At 60.4% G+C, this 27224-nt stretch overlaps 2 protein-coding genes across 10 annotated transcripts in view; both read left to right on the forward strand.

The window, feature by feature from the left end:
* GAK (cyclin G associated kinase) overlaps positions 1–8998 on the forward strand; it is a 55677-nt gene extending 46679 nt beyond the window's left edge. For 8 of the 9 annotated variants that reach the window (XM_059167499.1, XM_059167525.1, XM_059167536.1 and 5 more), the window contains 9 exons: positions 111–257; positions 445–915; positions 1311–1484; positions 1985–2095; positions 3292–3408; positions 6781–7008; positions 7486–7634; positions 8194–8370; positions 8470–8998. In XM_059167499.1, the coding sequence (XP_059023482.1) occupies positions 111–257; positions 445–915; positions 1311–1484; positions 1985–2095; positions 3292–3408; positions 6781–7008; positions 7486–7634; positions 8194–8370; positions 8470–8571 (1676 nt within the window). In that variant the 3' untranslated portion in view covers positions 8572–8998. The remainder of the gene's footprint in view (positions 1–110; positions 258–444; positions 916–1310; positions 1485–1984; positions 2096–3291; positions 3409–6780; positions 7009–7485; positions 7635–8193; positions 8371–8469) is intronic. The other variant, XM_059167509.1, reaches the window with a different exon arrangement.
* An 11879-nt stretch (positions 8999–20877) lies between these two features.
* Positions 20878–27224, forward strand: part of CPLX1 (complexin 1) — a 35074-nt gene continuing 28727 nt past the window's right edge. The window contains exons 1-2 of the mRNA XM_059167718.1: positions 20878–21013; positions 22391–22496. Of these exons, the coding sequence (XP_059023701.1) occupies positions 22466–22496 (31 nt within the window). The 5' untranslated portion in view covers positions 20878–21013; positions 22391–22465. The remainder of the gene's footprint in view (positions 21014–22390; positions 22497–27224) is intronic.

Genomic DNA, 27224 nt, shown 5'->3' on the forward strand with positions numbered 1-27224 from the left:
CAAGAGACGCTTGGCAGCCTGGGGCCTTGGCCCTGAAGCCACCTGGCTGGCCACAGCAGGCGGTGGTGGCATTGTGGGCTGGGTCCTTGACATGGTCTTCTCCCTGGCAGGGAAGCCAGAGCTCCCTAGGCAGCCTGGCTCCACCGCCCAGTATGACGCTGATGCCGGCTCTCTGGATGCCGAGCCCACAGAGTCCGATTCACCGCAGAGCAGCAGCACGGACAGCAGCCGCTTCCTCCACACGCTAGATTGGCACGGTGGGTGCAGGCCCCCTCCAGGGACCCTGTGCCCCTAAGCCATCGGATCCAGCCTGCCGTGCAGGCGACATCTTCTCCCCTCAGGCCTGAGTACTTTCCCTGGGGTCAGCTGTTTCCAGACCCTCTGCTTTGCGGCTTCCGGCAAGGTCTCACCCTGCCGTCCTGTCTACTATGCTTCTTTTCTCAGAGGAGAAGGACCCCGAGACGGGCCCCGAAGGTCGCTCTGCCAAGGAGAGTGCATCAGCCCCGGCGGAGGATGCAGCGGGCAGTGAGCCTTCTGATGAGGAAGCAGTGACGCTCTCAGCAGAGAGCAGGGACGCAGCTGAGGAGGACACGCCGGGCCCGGCAGTGAGGGTGCAAGAGCGAGAGTTGATTTTTGATGCGGTCACACCGGCCACGCCGCAGGAGCCCACACTACAGGAAGACAGTGTTGATCTCCTGGGGCTGAACTCCGAGGCGGGGTTGGCACCTCCCTCGCAGGCCTGCGGGGCAGCCTCCAGTACTGCGGACCTGCTCAGCTGCCTCCTGGGAGCCCCTGACACGGCTCCAGAAGTCCCCTCAGGCGATTTGCTGGGTGGAGAGGCCCCCCTGCTCTTTGCAAGCCCAGCCCCTTCCTTGAGCGCACAGAGCCCACCCCAGGAAGGGCAGGCTACAGCTGGTACGTTACTCTGTCTGTTGGGAAAATAGAGGAGAGGGTTTTCGCCCTTGGCCATGCTGTCAGGGTTCCCTAGGAGGGGCTCCTGACAGTGGACGGGTGGGGTCAGCACCTGGCCCCTCAGCCACCCGCTGGAGAGCCGGCTGCTCTGCGGGCAGACTCCCAGGCCCCTGTGGCACTCCCTCTCCCTCCCTCTCACAGGCTGCCTCTCCTGGGAGAGTCTAGGGTGAGGCCCTTCTGGCATCCAGCGCCGCCTTGGAGCAGACGGTGTGGCCTCAGCCTGGGTCTGAGGGGCCGTCGCACTGGCTGGGACCCACTTGACCTTGAGGCTGATACCTGGGGCCCAAGGCACCACACAGAGCCTCCCATCTGCCCACTTTCTGGGTATTTTTCTGCAGCCGACCCGTTTGATCCTCTCCTACTGCCATCTGGTTCAAGCAGCCAGCCCTGCTCCAAGCCTGACCTCTTCGGTGAACTTCTTAATTCGGAATCTCCTGCCACGGCCCCCGCTTCCTTCCCGTCCACCCACAGCGCCCCACCCCCAGCCTGTAGCGCTGACTTCCTGCACCTGGGTAAGCGCTGAAGTTGGGGCCTGCCGAGGTGGGTGGCATGGTCACCTCCTATGGGCCCTGGACCAATGAAGGGGTGTTCTGGGCTCCCCCTCCCCCGGCAAGGTGACCAGCCTGCAGCTGTCCTCCCCATGCGAGGCTTCAGAGGAGGGCAAAAGGCAGTTCTGGGGGCACCAGCACCTAGCTGTGAGTCCATGCGGCTGGCCACAGGGTGGAGGGGGATCTTTGAAGATGTATGGACGCTTGTTGCTCTGTGAATGGCGGCTCTGGTTGCTGACCTCCTTGTGCACTTGGTTAGTTCAGGGACCACGTGACACGTTCTTGGGCCTCCAAGGAAAAAGAAAGCGGGTTGGTGTGATCCAAGCCCAGAGCAGCTCTCTCGGGACCCTGGTGGGGTGTGAGCCCAGCCCTGCTCACACATGAAGCGGGGGCAGAGGAGGCTGTTGCTGCCTGCCCCCACCAGGGGTTACCCCGGGTAGCACTGAGCACTGCTGTCTTTCCAGGGGACCTACCGGTGGAGCCCGGCAAGATGACAGCCTCGACCAGCCACCCAGATCTACTGGGAGGCTGGGAGGACTGGGCCGAGGCGCCGACCCCCTCGACCGCTGCAGAAGGTATGAGCCCAGCCCCGTGGAGGCTGGTTCTCAGGTGGGAGCCCACTCCCAGAGGAGTGTGTGAGCCAGGAGGCCTCAGTGGGAGGTGATGCAGAGGGTCCCCATAGCACTCCGTGGTGTTGTCCTGTGTCCCATGGCTCCTCTGCCTCCTGGAGGCCCCTGGGGGTCTGTGCCATGGCTGGCGTCATGGGGCCGTGCCCTGTCCTCTCAGAATGCTCCAGTAGTGAGCTGCTGGGGCAGGCCTGTGACCCGTGTCCCCTCCTAGTACCATTCACTGCTGTGTTTGCCCAGGAGCAACCCCGAGCCTGAGGCTCTCCCCAGGGCCAGATGGGGACTTTGGAGATACTGTCTCTTGATTTGCGTTTTTTTCATTAGGAAGGAAGTCAGCTATTATTTTGCAGGTTTTAAGTTATTTGTATTTCTTTTTTTACAGAGGGAATTCAGCCTTTTAAAATGTTACTCATTTAGAGAGAGGGAGAGAGGGCATGAACAGGAACGGCAGAGGGAGAAAGAATCCTGACTTGGGCTCAATCTCATGACCCTGAGATCATGACCTGAGCCAAAACCAAGAGTCACACTCAACCAACTATGGCACTCAGGCATCTCTGAAATTCAGCTTCTTTTTTAAAAATATTTTATTCATTTATTTGACAGAGAGAGACACAGTGAGAGGGAGCACAAGCAGGGGGAGGTGAGAGGGAGAAACAGGCTTCCTGCCGAGCAGGGAGCCCGATACGGGGCTTGATCCCAGGACCCCGGGGATCATGACCTGAGTGGAAGGGAGATGCTTAACAACTGAGCCACCAGGCAGGCATCCTTGAAATTCAACTAATTTTTAATTGATTTGTAAGAACTCTTTATGTAGGAACAGCAGTTACTTGTAACAACTGTATAATGTTCCATCATGGGGTGCACAGTGGTAATTCATTCAGACCCCACCGTGTCTCACAGTTAGAATACTGACTAGCTTGTGCTCTTGTGAGGAACAGCACAAAGCCTGCTCACACCTGACATGGGTTCTGGGAAGTGGAACTTGAGGATCAGAGCCACGTGACATGGAGGCTAGCTTCTGTGAGGAGGCAGCTCTGGCTGCATGTACAGCTGTGTCTGGGGTTGGTGGGGTGCAGACAGTAACGGAGCGTGGCCTCAGGAGTGTTCTAGGGGTGCACCTTCTTATGCCCTCTGCCCTTCTCCAGGTCCCTTCTTCTCTCCAGGAGGCCAGCCTACCGCCCCTGGGCCCCCAGCTGGCTGGACCAAGTCTCAGAGCCTGGACCCGTTTGCAGACCTCGGTGACCTCAGTTCTGGCCTCCAAGGTGACGTGTGGGGCCCAGAGTACCGGCCCCTGGCAGGAGGGTGCAGTCAGGGGCGCTGCTCCCCTCATAGGGGCTTGTGAGCGAAGCTAACACTGGGAGGCATGATGCACATGTGGGACACAGGCACTTGGAGTCATGGAGGGATGGACGAACCACCCGCACCAAGTGCCTGTGCCTGCTGTCTGTGGCCTTGAATCTCCTGGGGACATGTCCTCAGGGTCCCTCTGTTATCTCCAGATGCATGTGGGGCATTGAGTATCGAGACCAAGAGTCCCCAAGCAGGTTCCTTATTCCTTGGCAATCAACTAGCAGGTGGAACTCCAGGCTGGAAAGATGTCTGCTGGGAAGGCTCGTTACTCAGGGTGTCGGGCCTCAGGCCACAGAGCTCTCCTCCCATCGGAGCTTCATGGCCGCTCACTGCTGCCCCTCACGGTGCCAAGTCAGCCTTCACTTTGGTTTGGAGACGATGTTCCTTGGTGCTCGGAAGACTCCTGGCACCTTGTACTCTCTTGTTCCCCTCTTGAGATGCGTATTGGGCCTGCAGGATCGCCTCCCCTCCCCCGCCCGTCTCTGCTGCATCGGGGCGAGGAGTCTATCTGGTTGAGCCCTGTGACTTTCCTTCTTGGAGTAGCTACTGGCGCTTCAGGTTACGCCATGTCTCTGAGGGATTCCTGGGAGTGTGGGTTTGCCCTCAGCCTTTTGTGCCTGTGCAGTCTCTCTGGCTGCTCACACTGGGTGGGCTGCCCAGAGCCTCCTGCTTCGGGGGTCAGACCTTTCAGGTCCTTTGTGACCCATCCTTGGGCTGGAGCCTGGCCCTCAGGGCTGCACCACGGCCCCAGGCCTCACATGCCCTCAGGAAACAGGCGATCCTGATGAAAACTGATGGAAGGAAAGGAGAAATAGACAAAGTCAGACTTAGGTTACAGATGTCAGACTCCTCGAATGATCAGGCCGCTGGACGAGGGGTTGGATGTGAGGATGGCACAGTGATGGAGTTGCTAGGGGCGCACCTAATGGCAGGGCCCTGCATCGTATAGTGGTCCCGGCCGGTGAGCGCGGACCACACCCACTCCCAGGCACCCCGAGCCTTCTTCAAGACTGCAGAGATCCCCCGACCACTTGGACTGGAAACCAGGGACGGCAGGATAACTGTCTTCATGTGCTTCATTGCTGAGCAGTAAGTGAGTTATTTAGGAAACAGGAGGGTGCACTAAACTGGGCAAACGTGGACACTGATCGGGTGCTTGCGGCCTTCTTGTCAGTCTCGGGGTGTCTGAAAAGATAACAGAATTAAGCCCTAACAGATGGAAGGAAATAATAAAGAGCCAAAATCTGTGAAGTAGAAAACTAATGAAACAGAATCTGATTTTTTGAAAATATCAGGAGAGCTCAAAAATCAGTAAAATCACAGACAAAGCTCTACGAGGGACAGAGTGAAAGGATGATCAAGTAAGGACACAGGAACATCCCTGCAGACCTTGAGGATGGCGAGGGTACAAGGGCCATAGGCAGTGACATTGGTTGTGTCCTCGGAGCCGGTCCCCAGGAGAACCCGCGAGCACTGAGCACATTGTGGGAATATCCCCATAGCTGGGAGGGAAACGAATTCACACTTGGAAGTCTCCCAAAAGGGAATCTCCAGTGCTACGTGGACGGTTTCCCTGGAGAATTTTACCAAATGTTTCAAGAATTCATACTGATTCTCCAGTGTGTTCCAGGAAATAGAAAGAGGAAGAAATGTTTTCCAGTCAATTTCAGGAAGCTTGTGATACCCTGATGACCAAAACCAGAGTCTGTGCAAAAAAACCCTGCAGGGCTGTGTCCCTCATGAATGTAGACAGAGACTGAACAAAACAACTGGCAGAGGGAACTGTCCTCACACAGTTGTGCACTGCAGCAAAGGAAGGTTTATTCCAGGAACATTCCGTGACCGGGGAACAGGGTCAGCCCCGTCATGGGCCTGGCAAGAGCACTTGGCGCCCCTGTCAACAGCGCAGGGAAGGCTGTTCACAGCAAGCAAGATGGGCTTGTGTGCTGGGGCTGCGGGTGCGGAGCTGATGCGGGCAGCCGAGGACGCAGACCAGCTCATAGGGACATTTACTTGGGATGTCAGGACCACGAGTGGCTAGAGTATTTCGTAACGGAAAGGAGTATGGGAGTGTCACCCACCCCATGCCCAGCTTCAGGCTTACGCTGTAGCTGCTGAACCCAGCACCGCCTGGTATCAGAGCTGAATGGACCCGGGACCCATGAGTGGACCCACACATGCAAGGCCAGTGGATTTTTGACGGAGGGGAAAAGCCACTGCGACACCCAAGTGACATCACGCTAACCCTCACGCCTCACAGCAGGCGGCTCGGCATGAGTCCTGGATTGAAACGTGAACGGGAAACACCTCAGCTCCTGGAGGAGGAGAGCATGGAGGAGGTCGTCTCTGGAACCCAGGCATGGTTTGCTTGTCACCACAAACCACAGCGGAGGGAATGACGCGGGGCATGTCGTTATCCTGGAGTGTGCTAAGGGGTGGGGAGGACAAGCTGTGGATGCAGAAAACACATTTTTGAGCCAAGTGTCTGCTCTCTGACAGACGCCTCGGATACGTGAGCACCACAACAACCAGAGCCGTCAGCTTAGAATGTGGGAGGGGGTGCTGGGTGCCCACCACGGGGCCACCTGACTGGGGCCGCCCCAGATGTGGCCACAGTGGAAGCAGTGTGGCCCCAGGTGCTGGTGGGGGTCTGAGATGGCTCATTGGTTTCCCACAAAAGTGCAACGACCATTTATCCCAGAGACACAGCAAAATTTTGCACACCGTGTTGATAGTGGCTTCACAATGCCCAAAACGGGAGCAGCCATGAAGCCCTCCCGGGGGTCAGGGAGTGAACACACCATGTTGCATCTCTGCCCCAAAAAGCTGCTTACGGTGAGAAGGAGCAGGTCCTGTGTGAGAAGCACCAGCTGCAAAGCCTGTGTTCTGATCCCGACTCTGGAGCAGTCTCAGAATGATGGCCCCGGGGAGGGGCACAGAGGAGTGTCTGACCTCGCTTACACACGTCTCTGCATGTGGTCGCTGCGCACGCATGCATGCTGGTGTGGCTGTGTCTGCTGCCACAGGTCGGCCATGGAGCCAGGACCTGGGGGCCTGGTGCTGGTTGTGTAGCTTGCTGGGCGTCTGTTCCAAGAAGCAGCCGTGCCTTCTGAGGGCGAGTGGGGAGGCAGGCCCAGCGCTTGTCTCCGAGTGTCCCCGCTGTCCCCAGCCCCTGTGGACATGAAGTCCTGGAGATGGCAGTGCCCCTGTCCCTAGCAACTTCTCCAGGACGCGGCAGCCATCATGAGTTTGGACACTCACCCTGTTGTGACCTGTCTCCCCAGGTGCACCTGCTGGATTTGCCCCTGGGGGTTTCGGGCCCAAAACGGTCCCCCCTCCCACGGGCAGCAGCTCCTGGCAGCAGACAAGTCGGCCCCCAGCCCAGGGCACCCCACGGCCCCCCCAGGCCAAGCCACCCCTAAAAACTAGTGCACAGCCGAGGCCTAACTATGCCGCCAACCTGAGTGTGATCGGCAGCCGAGAGGAGAGGGGGGTCCGCGCCCCCAGCTTCGGTAAGTCCTCATATCCTGTGGGTGAATTCTTCATGGTTCCTAGGAAGTAGTTAGTGTTTTGCCCTGTTCTCCACCTCGTGGCCCAACCCAGGGGAGAGTGTTCATGGGGCCCAGGTCTGTTCCCTCGGCGGAGGCTCCTGTGGCCTGGAAGAAGGTGCTGGGGCCTGGCCATGGCCACCAGACCCACGGTCTCCAGGAGCCCGCAGCCCTGTCTGTGATGGGGACGGCACACCTGCATTAACCCCAGGAGGTGACGGGCGTGGCTGTCCTTCAATCCCAAAGCATCATTGATCTCCAGTCTTGCAGGCTGTGGGCTGTGGTGTGTACCGCACAGAGATAGGCCGCCCGTTTCTGAACAGCCTTTCCTCTGAGGTGTCCCTACAGCACCCCATCCTCCGGGTGGGCCTCACCCAGCCTGCACCCATGGGCGGGACCCCTGGAGCGTTGTCTGCTGGCCAAGCCTCCATTCGCCCATAGGTCAGAAGCCAAGAGTGTCCGAGAGCGACTTTGAGGACCTGCTGTCCGACCAGGGTTTCTCCTCCAAGGCTGACAGGAAGGGGCCGAGGACCATGGCCGAGATGCGGAGGCAGGAGCAGGCGCGGGACACCGACCCGCTCAAGCTGAAGGTGATGGGGGCTGGCCACCCCAGGTCTGCAGGGAGGGGGGTCTTGCGGGCAGGATTGGCCTGCACCCCGAGCCAGCCAGCAGCCACTGAGGGAGGCTCCTGAATCTCAGACATGAAAGGGTTGTGGTCAACATGCTTGCAGAGACAGCAGCAGCTTCCGTTGACATTTAACCTGCGTTTTTGGACATGTTTTGGGGTGATTAAGGGCCTCGCTGCTCTGAAGACCTGACCAGATGGAACCCCAGACGGTGCAGGGTTGATGAGAGCCATCTGCTGTCTGGGCTGGTCTGAGATATGGCACTGCCAAGGGGTCGGGGTGCCCCCTCCACAGGATGGCTTTGCCTTGCAGCTCTGCAGGGCCGTCTGGTCCTGTGTGGTGTGTGGCCGGGCCCAGGGAGTGGTGTGAACCATGCGGGGGGGGGGGGGCAGTCAGGTCCATGTCCAGGCTGAGCTTCTCACAGTCGGAGCCTTGCTCTGTGCGGTGGCTGGTGTGTGGAGCAGCTTGGGGGGTAGAGGGGGTGGTTGCCCCGATCTCTCTGTAGCACCTGTGTGCCCTGCAGCTCCTGGAGTGGACGGAGGGTAAGGAGAGGAATATCCGTGCACTGCTGTCCACCCTGCACACCGTGCTGTGGGACGGTGAGAGCCGCTGGACACCTGTGGGCATGGCTGACCTGGTGAGCCCAGGGCAGGTGAAGAAACATTACCGCCGGGCCGTGCTGGTGGTCCATCCAGACAAGGTGAGCACTGGGCTGGGGTGTGGGGGCAGGATCGGGGGTGGGAGGATCGGGGTGCTGGCAGCAGGCCTAAGGCCTCCTCCCCACTGGTCTGGCCCCCAGGCGGCAGGGCAGCCCTACGAGCAGTACGCTAAGATGATCTTCATGGAGCTGAATGATGCGTGGGCCGAGTTCGAGAGCCAGGGCTCCCGGCCCCTCTTCTGAGGCCATTGTGGTCGAGGCTGTGTGTGTGGCTCACGGAGCCAGAAGCTGCTGAGCTCACCCTCCAAGGTCCTGTCCGTGGCTGTCACGGCATGGGCTGGTGTGGCCACCCCAGCTTGCTGTGCCCACCGTCCTCAGTGGACTAGAACAGACGCCGCTCCCCGGCATGAGAAGAAAAAGCATTCCAAAGCCTCTGAATTTCCTTTTCTTTTTTGGTCCCAAAGGAAATGTTGATTATGCTACCCCCATAACTGTCACGGTTTGTGATTCATTTCGTTTTGTCCCGTGGCCATTGCCTCGAGGGCACCTCTGCTTGCGGTAGAGTGTGCCGCTCAGCTCTCCCCTCGCCCCCCACAAGCCCGTGCGTGACACCCGCTATGTGTGGTCAGCCTGGCCGCCACCTGTACAGAATTAAACTATTTTCTGATGACGTTTGTTTTGGTGCCGTGTGACCTTCTCTGGGGTGATCTTGGCCCCGACCACGGAGAGCACAGGAACCCCAGCCAGCGAGCAGTGGATTCAGGCCTCGGGGCTTCCGGGCAGCCTGGGTCTGGGGGTCCGGCCCTCACCGTGAGCTCTGGACAGGCCCCACGGTCACTGCACATGGCCAGAGCAGAATGATGCTGGCCCATGTCCACGTTCCGCTGGGCCCCTCCTCCACAGAGTGGGGCAGACATGGGCCTTTCAGTTGCTGAAATTCAAAACAAGAGCTTTCCTTTATGAGAAGCCTGTTGAGGAAGCACCAGGTGTCTGGTTCCATGTGGTCGCTGCATGTGCGGGCCTAGGAGAGCATCTGTCAGCACAGAGCTTTCTTTGGTCAGAAGTGGCTTTATGAGCTCCTGGGGTCGTCCTGCTCCTGCCTTGGGCTGCCTGGGCCACAGCTGCCCCTCAGTCCATCTGGTGCTGCAGGCGTCCGGGAGCATGTGTCTGGTCCCTCTTTTCAGAGTCCGGTGTGATGCCAGAGAGAAGGAAGAGTCCATGGACTAGAGAGGGGCAGCCTCCATCCCTCGGCCTGTTGCGTGGGTGGGATGCAGCCGTTGGTATGGACTTAAATGAGGGGTCAGTGAGGTCTGAGTGTCCACCTGTAAATAGTGGAGGGCTTGTGTCCAGCTGCTGTGAGCCCAGTACCGATGCCCCCACCCCATAGAAGCTGCACCTAGAGTTGGATGCTCTGACTGGACACCCAGACCCCACCTTCCCCAGCAGGGACCACATTGGCTTGAGACTCACCAGACCTGTGGTTGTGCGGCGTGCGAGGCCCGGGGCTTAGAGGAGGGAGAGGCTCCGGCCTTTTGCCCTGCGGTCCCATGGTGGGTCTTGTGGCAGCAGGACCAGATGGGGGGCTGGGACCCTGCCTGCCTTCTGGCCCTTGGGCTTGGCCCCCTCTGCATCCCCTGGCACCCCCACAACTCTCAATCTGGACAGAGGGCCAGGGACAAGGTGCGTCTGGGCCTCGGCGCCGTTTGGGTGCAGAGGTGATGGGTTCCCAGGGTGCGCTGAGTGACTCAGGCTGATGCGGGCAGGCTCCCTGTGTGTGTAATGCACTCGAGGCTATTTTTAGTGTCTAGCTTTTTTAACAAATAACGAGCGGCCTAAACAGATGTAGAGATTTCACATCCAAGTCACTCTGGATCTAGTGCCGGGGCCAGGCCCTCCCGGAGCCCCTCCCCAGCCTATGCTGCCCTCTTGGGGGGCTGCAGCAGCCCACACACCCCCTTAGGTTTTGCCCTTGGCAGCAGCCCTAACTTACTGTCTAAGAGTGATATTCCAGAGGTTTCCACCTGCCTGGTCCACAGAGCTCTTAGCCTACAGGCCACGGACCCAGTGTGGGGGCTGCTCCAGTGCCCAGGCCTGTCCCCTGACCGTGGGGGCTGTAGTGATAAGGACAACTAGACCCTCATGGGCCCTGGGGTGGGGGTGGGGGACGAGTCTGACGGGGGCTACAGGGTTCCCGGTCTGGAAATAGACCCAGAGAAGGGGCCCAGCATAGGAGCTGCCTCCCCAGGCTACCCCCATCTATAAACCCAGGACGCCACACCCACCCCAGATCTGCAGAGGGTGTCCTTGGTGCCATGGAGGGACATCGCTCTGCTGGATGTGTAGCCCACACAGTACACCCCCACACCCCCCTCCCTGCCTCCTCCGAGACTGCAGGCGTCACCCTGCACCCAGCAGCCTTTTGGCCCCGTGTCTGGGGTCCTGGCCGCGGTGTTTGTGGATTTGTCTTCATGCCTAGTGACTCGTCCTGTCCTCGTGCCTGCTCACTCCTACTGTGTGTTTCCTGGGGCTCCTTGGGCATGGTCTTTGGTTCCCCTACAGGGTGGGTCTGAGAAGTCTGTGTCTCCCTGCCAAAGGGGCCCCTTCCAAGGCTGGGTACACGCTTGGTCACTGTGGCCTGTGTTCTTGGCTCCAGTGCAGAAACAGCATTGAGGAGGGCCTGGTCGGCTCAGTTGGTGCAGCGTGTGACTTTTCATCTCAGGGTTGTGAGTTTGAATCCCACATTGGGGGTAGAGATGACTTTGAAAAAATAAAATGTTTAAAAAGGAAAAAGGATTTGGGATGCCTGGGTTAGGCCGCTGCCTTCAGCTCAGGTCATGATCCCGGGGTCCCAGGATCAAGTCCCACATCAGGCTCCTTGCTCGGCAGGGAGCCTGCTTCTCTCCGCCTCTGCCTGCCTCTCTGCCTGCTTGTGCGCTCTGTGTGTGTGTGTCTCTCTCTTTGACAAATAAATAAATAAAATCTTTAAAAAAAAAAAAAAATGGAAAAGGAAAAAGGGGCACCTGGGTGGCTCAGTGGGTTAAACCTCTGCCTTTGGCTCGGGTCATGATCTCAGGGTCCTGGGATTGAACCCCACGTTGGGCTCTCTGCTCAGTGGGGAGCTCGCTTCCCCCCGCCCTCTCTGCCTGCCTCTCTGTCTACTTGTGGTCTCTCTTGTCAAATAAATAAAATATTTTTTAAAAATTAAAAAAGGAAAAGAAAACAGGCTTGAATTCTATTTCTGCCTCATTTCTGGCAGATGCCCATTTGTGGGAAATAAATAATCAGAAAATAATGACCGAATTCCCATTCCTGCCAGGGCCTATGGCCTGAGTCTGGGGCCTTTCACAGGGGCTCAGCTGCCCTGGCCTCCTGCCTGGTCATTCTGCCTGGGGCCCCTGAAACCAAGGGCCTGGTCTGGGTCCCCCCAGGGCAGATCCATCAGGACATACAGGGCACTGGAGTGACGGGGGTGTCCCTGCTAAGCCTGCCCTTCCTGGCCCAGGTGCCATGAAGCCAAGTCTACTCTAGGGCCTCCCTCAGAGACTTCTGGGACTCCACTCCATTCCCTGCAGCCTGTAGGGTGACCACTGGGACCTCAGGCCTATGTCCCCAGATTTGCAGAGGGTCCTGGGAGATGCACCCCCACCCCAGACTGTGGGACTGAGAATTCAGGGCCAAGAGGGACCCTCTGTTCCATCCCTAAAGCTAGCTCGGACCCCTAGCAGATGTGGGCAGACTCCAAAAGTGCCATGGGTCCTGCCAGGAACAACCTGGGCCGGGCCTCCTGGTCTTGGTGACGGTGGCTGGCTGAGCTGTGACAGGGCAGCTGGTGGGGCAGGCTGGCCGGAAGGGGTGTACCTTGGCCACCAGAAGGACAGAAAGAAGGCGTGCATACTCAGGTCTGGTGCTGGCATCCAACTGAGCCCTGTGGCCCTCTCACTCAGGCTGGGAGCCTATCCTGGGCAGTGAGGATGGCCTGGACAGGGTCTCGTCCCAAGCGAATCCTACTGCCTGGCACCTGCCCTGCCCACTCCTGCTGGGTGGGGTCCCTCCGGGAGGAAGACCCCTCCCCACAGCTGGAGCAGCGGGAGACTTCATTCTGCTTGGCTGAGACAGGGTGGGATGGAGGGGCTAACATGGGGACCCCCAGAGGTGGCCAGAGGTGTGGCCATAGCTCAGCTCAACCCAGCCGCACAGAAGCACTGAGAGCGTCCGCCGGCGCATAGCGGCCTCACCCAGTTGTTGATGGCAAACAGGGTGGAACAGGGGTGTCCCCAGGTCAGACCCAGTTTCCTTGGAGGTTGAGAGGCAGGGCTATCTCCAGGAGGAATCAAGCCCAGTTGTCCAGACCCAGCTCCCTGGTGGCGCCTGGGGCAGGGACCTCCATGCAGGGAGGGGACATTTGGGGGCAGATCCACGTCGTACACGTGTCATTAGGGCTGACGATATCCACTGTCTTGACACCTTTATCTGTCCTCTTAATTGGGGGAGTTGGGCCGTTCGGCTCTGCGTCTCATGGAATTCTGTGTCCCCACTGAGGAGCAGCCAGCCTCTCCACAGGCCTTCTTACCCTGCCAGTTTGGACAGGGGCTTCCTGTCGGGGCACACAATGGCTCATACCTGCGACCATGTGCCATCCGCTCGCTGGGCACTGGCATAAGGGCAGGGCAGAGGCCCTTCCTTGAGGCTTAAGACGTTGGGTCCTGGTCACGCCCTGCAGGGATGGGGTTGGCCTGGGTGATGTGAGCCCTCCCCGAGAAGCAGCTGGCTGGCAGAGCCAGGCTAGTGAGCATTCACTGCCAAAGAAGGCCTGGGAAGGATGGGAAGGCATGCGTCACACCGGTGCCAGTGACCCTTGGCCAGCAGGAGGGCCCGGGTGGCCAGCCCCCAGGCTCGGCTGCAGCCTTAGCACACGCAGGACCTTGGGGCACCATCAAAGCAGAGAGCATGGGCCACGCCCAGCTCTTCTCCAGCTCAGGTGCAGCCCACACACGGGTCTCAGAAGCAGAGGGACTGTCCATCCTTGCCCGCCATGGTCCCAAGGACTTTTACCAGGAAGCCCTCCACCCAGCTCTCAGCAAGCTGTGCCCTGGGGCTGAGGGCTGTCCTGAGCCCTGTCTGGTGGGGAGAGTAGTTTTGGGGATGGGCGCATCCAGCTGTGGCCAGCCCGCTGCTCCCACAGCCCCACCCCTCTTGGCCTCTTTCCCCCAGGGTGGCTGCTCCACACCTCTGGCCTCAACAGGCCTGCCTCCTGGGGCACCTGTGCCCTTGCCCATAGGGGGTTCTTCAAGCTTGGTCCCTTGGCTGGGTCCGCAGGCCCTGAGCTGTACCCTCAACCCTGGTTCTGCCTGATTCCAAAGCCAGCGCTCATACCCAGGCAGCATTCACACCCACGTCCAGGTGGGTCCACCCTAGTGGACAGTCCTCCAGCCACAGCCCCTGTGCTGTTTGCCCTGGGGAATCTGTGTGGGCTGGCAAGGGGCCTCTGGGATGTTGAGGCCACAGGGTGGAGGTGGGGACTGGCAGAGCAGATGACTGCCTCTCAGCTGCCCACAAGGGCTGAGGTCAGCGTGGGAGTCTGGCCTTCCAGTTCTCGTCCCCCACTTGAACCAAAGCTGCTGGGGGGCATGAGGCCAGTGCTGGCCAGGGGCTGATGGGTCCATGCAAAGGAGACACCTGTCCTATAGGACAGAGCTCTGCTGTGAGTTGTCCTGGCTGGAAGCTGAGCCAGGGGCTGTGTCCCCACCACACCCAGCTCCTGGCCAGCCCTGTCCAGATGTCTTTGAGGACAGGCAGATGGTATGGCTGCCACCCAGCCTCTGACCTTTTGGGCACTGCTCACCCCTTCCCAGGAGCTGGAGAGAAGGGGTCAAAGATGTGTGGCAGGAGCTGTTTGGGGAGACTCTGGCTCGAGGGGGGAAGACTGTGATGTACCAGTGGCCATGTTACAAGTGGGTGAGGGTGGGGCGGGCTGGGGGCCTCTAGTCTCACCTTGGGGAGAGGCTATGAATTGGTGGTGTGCAGAGTTTAGAGAGGAAGCGGCAAAGCCAGGGCCATTAAGGGGCCACTGGAGGTCACCTTCTCTGGCCCCAGGCCCTGATTTAGGATTGCCTCCACTAGCCACCTGGGGCAGGGCCTGGATTGGATCTTCTTCCTGGCCTTCCAGGCCTCGGCAACAGGGAGGAGGTGGTTCCAGACACTCAGGCCCTGGGCAGACTGAGGCCAGGACTTCAAGTCCCAGGCGGTAGGTCTGAGTGCCCCCCCTTCCAGCAGCAGGGCTGGCTCCAAGGCTTCCCCGCGGCCTGTTGGCTACGGCAAGGTACCGTCTGCAGTGTGACCTGGTTGCCTCTTTCCTGGGGTCCCAGCGATCCACCCCATGCCCTGTGCTGGCCTGGAGCACGTCCCCCGAGAGGGATGTTTCGTCTCTAGAGGAAGTTTCTGCCTGCTTCCTGTGGCTTGGGATGACTTCCGTGCTCATTGTCCTGTCTTCTTCTTCTTCTTCTTCTTCTTCTTCTTTTTTAAAGGTTTTATTTATTTATTTGACAGGAATCACAAGTAGATGGAGAGGCAGGTAGAGAGAGAGAGAGAGGGAAGCAGGCTCCCTGCTGAGCAGAGAGCCCGATGCGGGACTCGATCCCAGGACCCTGAGATCATGACCTGAGCCGAAGGCAGCGGCTTAACCCACTGAGCCACCCAGGCGCCCCTGTCCTGTCTTCTTCTGAAGGCAGTCCTGCTAGTGCCTCCCTCCCCAGGGCTGAAGTCCTCCTCATTCTGGAGAGGGAGCACTGGGTCCTCTAGGATTCCCACAGAAGCCCTCGCTTTAGGGCCAGTGCGGTGAGGTTGGGTGGGGGGTCTCCCTTTCTAGAGCCCTGGGTGGGGTCACAGCTTCTACATCCATCCCTGGGGCTGGACAGGTGGTGTGTTGTCCCCACGGGCACGATGTAGACCCTCCTCTGTGGTGGTCTCGGGATTTGTTTTTGTTCTGCATGGAATGCAGTTCCTCCAGTTTGGGGGACACTGGGTCATTCTACTGGGTCATCCTACCTGAAGCCCAAATGTCCCCGAGAGGGGCTAATGAAGCCTCCTGTCTCCATCCCCACAGGTCTCCGTTCCCCTCCAGTTCCCATCCCCCCAAGTCTCAAGACCCTGGTCTCCATCCCCCACCCCACTTTCCGATCCCACTTTCCCCCCACCCCCGGTCCCTGGTTTATGTCCTTCCCCATCCCCATCCCCCGGTCTCTGTGCCCCCAGTCTCCTGTCTCCATCTCCCCAGTGTCCATTCCCCCCGTTTCTGTATCCCCCCGTTCCCAACCCCCCCTGAGGCTCTGTCTCCCCCGTCCAGTCCAGTCTCTGGTCTCCATCCCCATGGTCTCCGTTACCCCCTCCCAGTCTCCATTCCTCCTACCTCCCCCGCCCCCGCCCCTGCCCCCTGCCAACAGTGTCGGTCACTTGGCTGTGTGGTGAAACGTGCATGGTCCTTCTACCTGCGACTGCTGTGTCTCGGGCATCTGCTCTTCCTGGAGAAGCTGGGCCAGCAGCAGCCTCTGCCTGCCTAACTCACAGCAAGTGCCCCAGAACAGTGCCGGGAAAGAAAAGCAGTTAGCGCAAAGGGGGTGAAGGTGGGCAGAGCAGGAGGGAACCCCTGTCTCAGGCTGGCCCTAGGGGTGGACAGAGGAACCATAGGGTGTCTTGAACCCTGCCACTGGGGGGCAGTCCTGGTCCATCGCCCCCTTGGGGGTGAATCCGAGGGTCCTGCAGGCCTGGGACCCTGAGAGGGCCCCACTTTCCTGGGTGGGTGCAGGCCTGACTGTCCACTGCAAGGGGCTCCCCGTCCAACCCCAGATCACGCAGGAGCCTTTGAAGCAGGGGTGTGTCGACAGGGTAGAGACACAGGGAGGAAAGACTGGCTGTGATGTGAGTGTTCCCACAGAGGTGGACTGCAGGCTGCAGACCCCTCTCTCCAGCTCGGCGCCCTTGCTGGGCACAGGAAAGGCCACAGAGACCTCAGACTCCTGCTGAGAAAGAGCCGCCCCACAGGCTGAAGGGCAGTCACGCAGGCACAGAGCAACCCACCCAACCTTCCCAGCCAGAAGGTTGAGGCCCAGGAGGCAGGAAGGTCCAGCTAAGCCCTGCACCTTCTTCCCTGAGTGAGCCAGTGGGTGTCCCCTGCCCCCCAGCTGCCAGTGAGAGGCTACATTCTGTCTCCAAGCCCACATTAGGGGTTTTGTGTCGGAGCTCAGGGGGGCTGCTACAGCCAAGCAGCCCGTGGCCCCTTACCACCCCTGCTGACTTTCCCTTGGGCCCCACACTGCCCTCTTCTCCGAGCCCCTTGGAAAGGCCTGTCTCCCCGTTCTGATAGGATATCCTGCGGATGAATCAGGGACTCCACCATTTCTGCCTCCTCCCGGAGCTGTGTGCAAGGTGGCTGTGATGGCTGTGACTGGAGCCTGGGGAGACGAAGGCGCTGGCTGATGGCGAGATGGGCATGGAGCTGGGGAGGGAGGTGACCTTGGGCTGGGGAGGGGACCCTGCGAGGGAAGGTGGACTGCGCCCGGTGGTCTGGAATCTGAGGCAGATGATGCTGGAGTCATCACTATGCTCCGAGCCCAGATCCTGAACCAGCTCCTCAGGAAAGCGGGTCCACGGGGGTCCTGGTGGGGCCTAGGGGCCTCCTTTTCTGTTGAGGATGGGGGCAGGGCCTCTGCAGAACCAGGTGGTTGGGAAGAGAGTGCATTTCATCCCAAGACCCTGACCAGGCACATGTGCCCCAGCACAAGAGGGGACAGGGATCTGAGGAATGAGCTGGTGCCCCAGGCTGGTCAGCACCTCCAGCTTCATTCCCAGGAGCCCAAAGGGACGAGCTCCAGGTGCTGACCCCATGGCCAGCTACCTGGTCCTAGAGGCTAGGTGCCTCTTGCCTATGGTGGCAAGCGAAGGGTCAAGGGACTAGGCAGGGACACAGGGTCCCTGCTCTCAGAGCCATGGTTCTAACCTAGCTCTGATGAAAGACAACCATGGTCTCACTTTGCTTCTGCATTTCCTGTGTCATTACCTTTTAAGTAGTAATGAAATCCGGCAGGAAGACAGCAGCATGGGGACTGAAGGGTTCAGTGGGTTACATCATTAAGCTTGCATATGAGGTTTCTGGGCACCCATGTGTGCCAAAATCCCTTCCAGCCGTTCCTGAGGGCCCGAACCCCCTGCCAGATGCCAACCCCAAATGGAACAACGCCAGCAATTCCTGAAAGCGCTTCCAGGGCCCTCTCTGAGCCTGAGCAGGCTGGTGCCCTGGGGTGCAGGAGCCATGGCCGGCCCTCCATGGGACAGATGGGCCTGGCAGGTGCAGGCCTCCCTGGAGGGAGCAGAGGGGCTCCTGGGGAGGGCTAGGGGCAGGGTGCCTGGCTCCTCTCTTCTGCCATCTGGAGTGACTCAGTGGGGGCTACAAAGGGGACTCTGAATGGCAGGGGGTTCAAACCCAGCATCCTGTGGCCTTTGGCACAACCTTGCTTTGGATCAGGCGTTCTGGCCTTGAAGGGCCCATCTGGAGGGCAATGCATTTCCTGAGCTTGCAGAGGGCTGGCCTCAGGGCTGTTTACCTGGGGGGCCAGCTGGCCAGGGTCCCACTGCCAGGTATTGGCTGTGGCCAAAAACACATGTCCCAAATGCTCACCTTGTAGTGGGATACCCTTCCCCTCCTGCTGGTTCCTCGAAATCCACCCCGCCCCCAGTGGCACCACTATTCACCTCCTCTGTGCCCTGAGCCCATCATGGATGGCGCCCACATCCAGGTGCCTTCTGAACTCACTCTGGGTCTTCCTTGGCTATCTGGAAGTTTCCTGCTAAGCTCCTGCCTCGAGGCTAGGCCTCTTCTGGGCCCTCACAGGGCCACAAATCCTACCACAGGACCAGACCAGGCAAGAGGCGGCATTTGCAGCCGGTTCGCCTCATGTCCTCACCACCTGCCCAGAGATGGCCCTTCTTGGGCCTCGAAGCTGCCCAGCCTCCCTCTCCTGGAGTGGGGCACCAGTCCCTCTGATCCCGGACTATTTCCTCCAGGGGGGCCTGAGTCCTAATTGGGCCATGCACCCCCAGGTCAGGGCCTGGGCACCTGTGAGACATGAGGAGGATCACCGTGTGATGGGAGGTGTAGGAGGGGGAACGACAGACAGGTGGTGACCCCACAGGGAGGACGGGGACAGGGCCAGACAGCATCTGTGGGACCCTGGCTCAGGGCTGTGTGTGGAGCTCAGCTAGGCCCCAATCATGGAGTCAGTGGGGCTGTGGAGCGCCCACTGAGATGAAGACCTCTGTGCTCCTCTGTCCTATGAGCCTCACTGCCCTGTCACGGCACACGAAGGACCCTGCTCAACCTGGCTGTACTGAGGTCAACGGGAGTCTCCTGCAGGTGGCTCATGAGGGTACCAGGTGGCTCATGTGGGGCCTGCTATGGATTCCACGGAGGTCACCTCTGGGGTCACAGGAGGTCGGCTGTGGTTCACCCTCCAGGTTCATCTGGTGGCAGGGGTGGAGGGAAGATGCTCCAGAGGGCAGAAGGGACTTCTCTCCCTCTAGCATCCATATTCAGGTTCTGAGGACACTGGAAAGGCCAGGCTGGGCAGATCCTGAGCGGGGGCTCAAGGCACATCCTTGAGACTCTCGTGCACCTGGGGACAGCAGATCCCAGAATGCCTGTCCCCAGACCTGCTTAAGGCCTGGAGCTATAAGCCACCTCTCAAGAAGGGTCAGGGGAGAGATGAGATGTAATGGGAACTCACATTCTGGACGGGCAGCCAGGGCAGTTAGTCCTGCAGCCCTGGCTTGAGTCTTATGTCCTCTCCCCAGTCTCCCCCTTTGGGCAGCAACCCCCACCCTCCCTTACCTCCTGGCCCAGATCTGAGTGACAGGACCTGTAGGCAGGAGAAGGTGAGAATGTACCCAGGGCCTCGGGATCCGGAGAGGCTGTGCATGTCCTGAGGGCTATGTTTTGGGACGTGGGCCTCCTCCAGGGTCACTAACCAAAGCGGCCGCTGAGTGGAGTCTGACCCTTCATTCCCAGGGTCATGTGAGGAAGGGCTGACTTCCACCATACCCTCTCCTTGGGCCCCTACCAGGTCACTGCCAGGCACAGTAGGGCCTGGAGATGGTTAGCGAGGGGTGGGAGCTGGTAGCAGGGTGCCCAACAGGCAAGGCCTGAAACTCTTCCAGAGTTGAGTCTGAGCTTCCCGGGGTGCTGAGGGGAGGGGCAGAGAGGACCAGGGGGTGTGGTCTCCCTGGGGTTAGGGCCAGAAGCAGCTCCAGGGGCCGCCCCTTCCACCCCAGGTCCAGCAAGTCCTCGAGACTCAGTCGGGGGGGGGGGGGGGGGGGTCGGTGGCAAGTTAATGCAGTGGCCACCAGCTTTATCTGCCCACCAACCCGGAGGTCAGCCCTGGGCCAGCAGCCGGAGCAACATTTCAGCCCCGCTGCTTTTTGAGACCCGGCACGCGGCGGAGCCGCACCCCTCTCCACAGCACCCGCCGCAATTCTCGCCTGCCCTGGCTGCGAGCGGGGGGTCTCCCAACTCCCGGGAGGGGCGGCGGGACTGGAGGCTTAACGTCCGACCTTGCGGCGACCCGGCTGTCCCCGCAGTGCGGCTTCTACCGCCGGGAAATCCCGGAGGCCCGGGGGAGGGGGCGGCCGCGGCGGGGGCGGGGCTGCGGGGATAGCCCGGGCGGAGCGGCCCTGTCTGCAGTGACCTTCACGCGTCCCTGCCCTGCGAGGGGCCGCCGGTTCTGCGCTGCCGGCGCCAGCCGCGCTCTGCGCGGGTCTCCTCCCCCACCGCAGCCGCGCTGGCAGCCCGAGGGGGCGGGGGTCTCCCGCCTGCGTCCCGCTGAGATGAAACTCAGGGTGGCGTCCTCCCTTTCTCAGACGCTATTACACTGAAAAATAGGTCCGGACAGGTCTGCCGTTCTCTCTCGGCCAGGAGTGGTGGGTTTTCAGAGTCTGGGGGCTCCCTTCTCCCGCCCTGGGATTCGGAGGGGCCGGAAAGCGGCGGGGTCGGGGTCAGGGTCGGGGTCGCGGGTAGCTCTCAAGGGCACTCGTCCGGGTCCGGTTCACTGCTGCTGACGCGGCGGGAGCCCCTTCCTCCGCGCGCCCCGGCGGAGTGGAGTGGGGAGGGGAGCCGCGACCCCCAACCGCCAGGCCTCTCCGGAAGAGAAGGAGCTTTTGAGGGTTGCGCACGTATGGGTCCCACCTGCGCTCGCGAGATGCCCCGCACGGGCGGGGACGTGAGGGTGCGGGACCCTGTCTGCAGGAGGGCGACCTCCGGCCGGGTCCACACCGAGGAGGTCGGATGGTGGGGGGGGCCGTATCGGGGATTCTAAGCCGCTGGGCGGGCGGGGGTCGCAGGCTAGGCTCTGAGACCCCACCGCATCTGGCGAGGGGGCAGCGCTTGGGAGAGGAGAGGGGGGCGCGGCTCCGTCGCCCCCGCCCCCGGCCCCCGCGGGCGCCCGCCTCGCCGCTGCGGCCCCGCCCTCGTCGTCACGCTCGGACGCGGGCGGGGGGCGGGGTGCGCCTCCATGTGACGCGCCCTCCTCGCGGTGCCCTTCAGCCGCCGCCGCAGTTCCCGGGGCGCCACATGGACCGGGCCAGCCCGAGCGCGCTCCGCCACTGACTGCCCGCCGCCCGCCAGCACCCCGGCCCGGGGAAGGTAACCCACGCTCCCGCGCGCACCCCACTCCAGGCCGCCCCCTGCCCAGCCCGCCCCTCCCCGGCCCCCGCGGGGCGCGCGCCCGGCCCGGGCGGGCGCTGTCCTCTGGCGCGGTGCTGAAACGGGCCCCACTGTCCCGGCCCGCGCCCTCCCGCCTTGTCGCTTCTGCCTTGCGCGTTTCCCCTTCCCCTCCCCGGTCCTCTGTCTCTCTCTTCTGGCGCCCTCCCGCCTGAGGGCCGCTCAGCAGAGCCGGGGCACTCGCCCGCCCGCTAAGCCGAGGGGTGCGGCGGCAGTGGGAGCCCCAGCCCGCACGGAGAGGCAGTGGGAAGCCTGGGGGGAGTTCCAGGAGCACCCTGAGCTTCCCCGTGTCTGGCCCTGAGTTCCCCAAGCCCTCAGGAGCCAGGGGAGAAGTTTGGAAGAGAATCTGCTTTGCGGCAAGGGCGCCCCTGCGCGCCAGCGCTTTGCGGTGAGGCGGGGGCACTCCCACCCTGCCGGCCTTCCCCAGGCCCCGCAAACGCTGGTCTCCTTCGTCTGCAGAGGAAAACATCGTAAAACACTGGGTCCCAGAGCCCTGGGCTTCCCTGCCTGGAGAGACCCCACAAGTGGGGAGGGAGGAACCTTGCAGCCGCTGAACCTACAGGCCGCGCTGCCCTACCAGAGTTCAGCTGACCTGGACCCTGTAATGCCCCACCCATGCAGATGCAGGTGGGAGGGGTCTGACCTCCCATTTTCATTTGTTCCCTGAAGGCTGGGTTCCCTGCAGTCTCTACCTTGCACCCCAGTCTCTGCGCAGGGCAGCAGCAGTGGGCCCTGGAATTTCCCCTGGGTAGAGCCTGGTTTGCCGGCCCCTGAGACTCTGTCAGAAGCCAAGGAGGCCTCTCCCAAGTTGCATCCACTCAGTCCTCAGCCCACCACACCCTTCCTGTCCCTTAGACGGATCCCCCACGCCCCTGTGGCCCAGGGCCCACAAGGCGGCAGAAGAGCTGGTCACCTTCAAACATCCTATGGCTCTGCCCCAGCCCTGCACAGCCTGGCTCCTTCTGAGCCGCGCTCTCCAGCCCCCATCCCTGCAGTAGCCACCATAAGCTGTTTTCAGAAAACCATGGGCCAGGGGAGACCACTTTTCAAGTCCAGCTGGGGTCTCAGGACCAACCTGCCATGGTCAGCATGTAGGGTGGAAACCCTTCTCCACAGAGACCCTCCCAGACCCTCTCAGGTGTCCCTGTCAGTGTCGGGGTCTAGCATTGGGAGTGGGGAATGGACAAAGGATGCTCTCTTCAGACCACAGACCCATGCTCAGGGACATCAGTCCGGATGAGGAAAAAGACCACCCCCAGGCCTGGTCAGGGTGACCTGTGACCACTTCCTTTCCCCCAGGCAGAGAACTCCTGGCCACACTTGCATGTGAGTTCCGACCCTTCGAGGAGCCACTGAGGAATCAAAGCCATCGTCATGGAGTTCGTGATGAAACAGGCCCTGGGAGGTAGGAAGTTGAGGGCGTGGGGGCCCAAGGCACGGGGCTGGGGCTGGACCCTACATCGGAGCTCCAGTTGCGCAGGGGGATGTTCAGCACATGGTCACCTTCAGACTTCACACATGTCTTCACCACACATCCCCGGAAACACACCTGCCCACTCCCCCATCAGGACAGAGCCGGAGGGCAAGAAAGGGACCAAAGCCAGTGCCTCCCAAATTGCTTTGGCCATCACAGGGGTGGGGGAGGGCACACACTGGCATGCTGTGGTCAGGGCAGAGCCCACCAGACAGTGCTGAGGCTGGGGTCAAGGATTAGGGAGCAGCATCATCGCTTTTGGGAGAATAGGCCAGGGTGGGTTTCATGGAAACCAAGGGCCAACCTGATGGGCATGGTGTGGCAAGCAGCTGTGGGGAGGCTGCAGAGGGGGGTGGAGGCCAGACCTGGACCTATGGTGTCCAGCAAGGACCCCATGGGTTTCACCTATGCATAGGGAACCGGGGTTGGCTGAGCAGGGGGACAAGAGCAGAGGCTAAGATAGCTGGTGTGTCCCTGGCCCACTTCCGCAGAGACCGTGCTAGGGGTGTATGTGTGTGTGTGTGTATAGGGGACCGCCCTTCTGACCCTGCTGACTCCTACCTGAAGAGAATCCTGTGCCTCTTTGGTGCAAGTGCCATACTGAGGCCAAACACACTGGCCTAGGAGGTGGGCAGGCACTGGGCTGAAGTCCACACTCGGATAGGTGCGTCCTGGGAGAGCAGTTTGGCCAGCTGGGGCCCGGGGGACCCATCCTGTGTGCTCCAGCCCCCCTGCTTGCAACACCAGCTCCCCAGAACTCCCTGGGAGGGGAACCTGTGGCCACCCCTGACTCTGCCATTCAGGATGTTTTCCTTTGGTGGCCTCCATGGGCCACACCCTGACCTGGTGCTGGGTACAGCATAGCGTGAGTCAGGTGCTGTGTGACAAGGCCATCCTCATGGGGCTGCTGCAGGGCAGGAGGAATCGGGACCTGGCTGCCAGAGGTGGGGAGCAGATGGGACTGCTGCGCCGTGATGGAGGGCGGGCTGGAGGGCACGATGGTGGGGCCGGGGCCACCAAACCCAGGACAGGAGCCCTGTGGGTGGGCTTGTCTCTTGCAGAATGGCTGCATTTCTGCTGCCACAAATTAAATGGAAAGACATTTGGGCCTGGCCCGGGGCCACATATCCTGAGATGCTGTGGTCAAGGATAGGCTGCAGGTTGGGTCTAATTATAATGATTACGTCACCAGGACGTGATTCAGGGACAAGCATCCTGGCACCAGGAGCAATTCATGTTCCCACCCAGCCAGTCCCCGGCTGTTACAGATAATTAATTAGGTGGCTAATTCAGGCCCTGAGGTGGGTTTGTAAGAAACCTGAAATATCTGATTTGGCTGTCTACATGGCTGAAATTAGCTGGGTAATTGCCAGCCTGGATTCCCTTTGTTCCATGTCAGCCCAAAGTTTCTCCTGTGGCGGCGACAGGGCGGGCTTCTTGGGGCAACGGGGGAGCTGCAGGGGGGCAGCTGGCCAAGGCACCTCGGAACAGCCCCCCACAGCAGGTGCCCGCAGGGCCTTTGCCAGGGGCTGCCCCCCAGGATTTGTCATCCCCCTGAGGTGGGGGCTGGGCCCTCCATCGGAGCTCCAGGGCGAGCCCTTGTGTTTTTCTCCTGTGTTTTCTCTCCCACCAGACAGGCGTCATATTGGCCTCTTAGGATGAGTGGGTACAGACAGAGGAACTGGGACAGACCCGGACCCAGACCCAGAGAGATAGACCCGAGAAATAGAGAGCAGGTGTGGGGTTGGAGAGAAGGAGAGAAGGTGCCCCGAACACATAAGACAGATGTGGGGAGGGACAGGCCTGAGGGAGAGGGACAGTGGGGCACAGGCTGTTTGAAAATCTGTGGAGGATGGAGGATTGGAACAGAGCAGCCGGGAGAAGAAGACGGGGTCCTGAGACCAAGACTGAGGAACACAAGGAAACAGGACAGGAGACTGAAGTGTAGGGTGCATGGCAGAGAAAGACACTGAGACAGAGAGACACAGAGACAGAGACAGATGTATGAGAAATAGACTGAGAAATAGAGTCCCGACTGGAAATACAGAGCTCTCCTGTGCAGCAGGAGGGAGGAAAGAGGTGAGGGCCTGGAGGGAGCCCCGTGGGTGCAGGCTTCACTCAGCCCTACTGGGGACAGGACTCATTGGAGCCTAGATGAGTCATGGCCATTAGAGACTGTCCCTAGCTCACTGGGCTGCTGTGTTGTCCTGAGCATATGTCTTATGGTCCACCTCCCAGCCCCCAGTCCTTGCCACAAGCCCATGGCTGTTTACATAGGGCCTGCCTGGTCCACTCTGGGTTTCAGGGTATGATGGACTGAGTGAGATCCTGAAATTCAGGGGATGCCAGTCCTGAAGGAGTTCAGATGCTGTTTGGACAGCGGTGAAATCCCAGGTGAGCCCAGGCCTTTCCTATAAGCCTCTGGCAATGGCTAGTGCTGCCCAGTCCCGGTAGCCCAACCCCTCTTGAACCTACGCCTGGTCAGCAGGCTTCTCGCTGTCTGCCACTGTGGCTGCCGTGTGACCTGGGCTGAGGGCTGTCTCCTCCATGGGGTCTGGGGACCATGAGGCCACCTGGGAGCAGGGCACAGACTTCTGAGTACCTGCTACTTGAAGAAAGGGAAGGAGGAGGGAGGGAGGTGGCTAGCAGTTGCTTTGGTGACAAGGGGCTGCCCTAGGGAGCACAGGACCCAGCAGGCCAGGAGGGGGCCTGACAGGTGGGAGTGGGACTCAATGCCCCAGCAAGGCTGCCAGCACTAACTGGTGGCCTCACAGAGCAGGTAGGCAGCCATGGGCCACAAAGGAAGGGACAGATGGCTCCCAGGTCTCCTCTTCCTGCGATGGCAGGATCTGCCCAGACACTCCAGTCCCTGGGCCCCTGGCGTGGACATGGGAGGGCTTTGCACATTTGCCATCTCTCTCTCAAGATGCAGCCTGGGAGGGACTATGTGGGGCCACAGATGCGTCTGCTCTTAGGGCCCAAGTTCTCTGTGGGGTGACTAGGGGGTATCTTTGGTTCCTTCACAGTCAGCCTTGATTCCTTTGGACACTGTTCTGCACCAGGGAGCGGTGGGGGCTGTGGGCACACAGGGCTGGCTGACAACAATTCTCCTGGGGCCAAATTATTGAAGAAAGTGTCCCATTGTTGACAAGTTTGTTCTCACTGAGGGAATATCCTGGAGGCCTTTACATCCTTGGGCCACCCCAAGATCCACCCCAGACGTAATGCTCAGTCCTTCAAAGAAGAGAACACTTGCACAGTCTGTGGAAGCAGCTCGAGTGGGGGCCTGGGGATGACAGCAAGGGGGCCTTGAACGGGGGCCATGTGCGCAGATCTGGGGTTCAGGGTCCTCAGGGGCGCAATTTGAAAAAACGGTTTGCCCCCAAGGCCGGGAAGTGGCAAGCAGCCCTGGAGCCAATGGACAAGGGCGTGGGCAGCTGTCAGGACCAGCGACTGGGTGGCTGGTGTAGACTCTTGTCAGGCCAAAGCAGGGGGAGTGTGGCTCTTTTGACCCTAACAACTGGTTCATGGCCGGTTATCCTGTCAGTCTGCCTTGGTGTGACATGTGCCTTGTCTAAAGCATGCTTGGGGCCTCGGGGTGGTGTGGGGGCAGGGGAGGGCTTCCCGGAGGAGGGGGCATCTGAGGTGGGATTCAAGGGCAGGCAGATGACCCTGGGACCCAGCATGTGAAAAGGCCCCAGGGCTGCAGTGCTGGGCCAGGTGTGGAAGGCAGCAGGAGATGGGAAGGAGGACAAACACAGGCCAGCAGCTCCTTGACACCTTGTCATTGTGTCATGCGTCTTGTGGTGAGTTCGCCTGGGGCATCCTGGGAGTGGGAAGGCTATCCTCTCTTGGGGGGGAGGGGGCCAGTGAGGCTTGTGCCTGGTATCTCGGGAGGATGGAGGCGGGTCAACAGCCACCATCCCAAGGCGGGCGTGTCTGAGCAGGGACAGCAGCTGCGCTGAGCCAGACTATGGGCTTAGGGGAGGGAGATGGATCATTGTCTCCCAGACCTACACGGATGGACGAAGACCATTTCATGGACACATGGCCCAGGGAGAGTGTCCGGGGCTGCTGTGGTTGGGGACCCCCTACACCCCGGGGGTGGTAGAGGATGTGCTCTCTGCTGGGCACTTCTCGGGATCAGTCCCCAGAGGTGTCAAGGTTGCCAGGGTCAGATACTAGGAGAGAAGGCAGTATCCACCTCGTCGTTCACACAAGATGGGGTGGGCTGGGGTTGCAGCTGGAAGCCCTGGGCAGAGAAGCATCTCCCTCAGCGCTGATGCCCTCCCACAACAATGGGCATTTTGCGGGGGGAGGGAAGCTCCTTCCTCTTCTGGCACCTGCTTCTTTTTTTTTTTTTTAAAGATTTTATTTATTTATTTATTTGACAGACAGAGATCACAAGTAGGCAGAGGGGCAGGCAGAAAGAGAGGAGGAAGCTAGCTTCCTGCTGAGCTGAGAGCCCGATGCGGGGCTTGATCCCAGGACCCTGGGATCATGACCTGAGCCGAAGGCAGAGGCTTTAACCCACTGAGCCACCCAGGTGCCCCATGGCACCTGCTTCTGTTGAGCATCCTAAGCCCCTTCTCCCACGACTGGGTCTCTGACTCCCAGCTGAGTTCTGTGTTGCAGATGCTCTGGGGACGTAGCGTCAGG

The sequence above is a fragment of the Mustela lutreola genome, chromosome 1, assembly GCF_030435805.1.
Source record: "Mustela lutreola isolate mMusLut2 chromosome 1, mMusLut2.pri, whole genome shotgun sequence".
NCBI lineage: Eukaryota > Metazoa > Chordata > Mammalia > Carnivora > Mustelidae > Mustela > Mustela lutreola.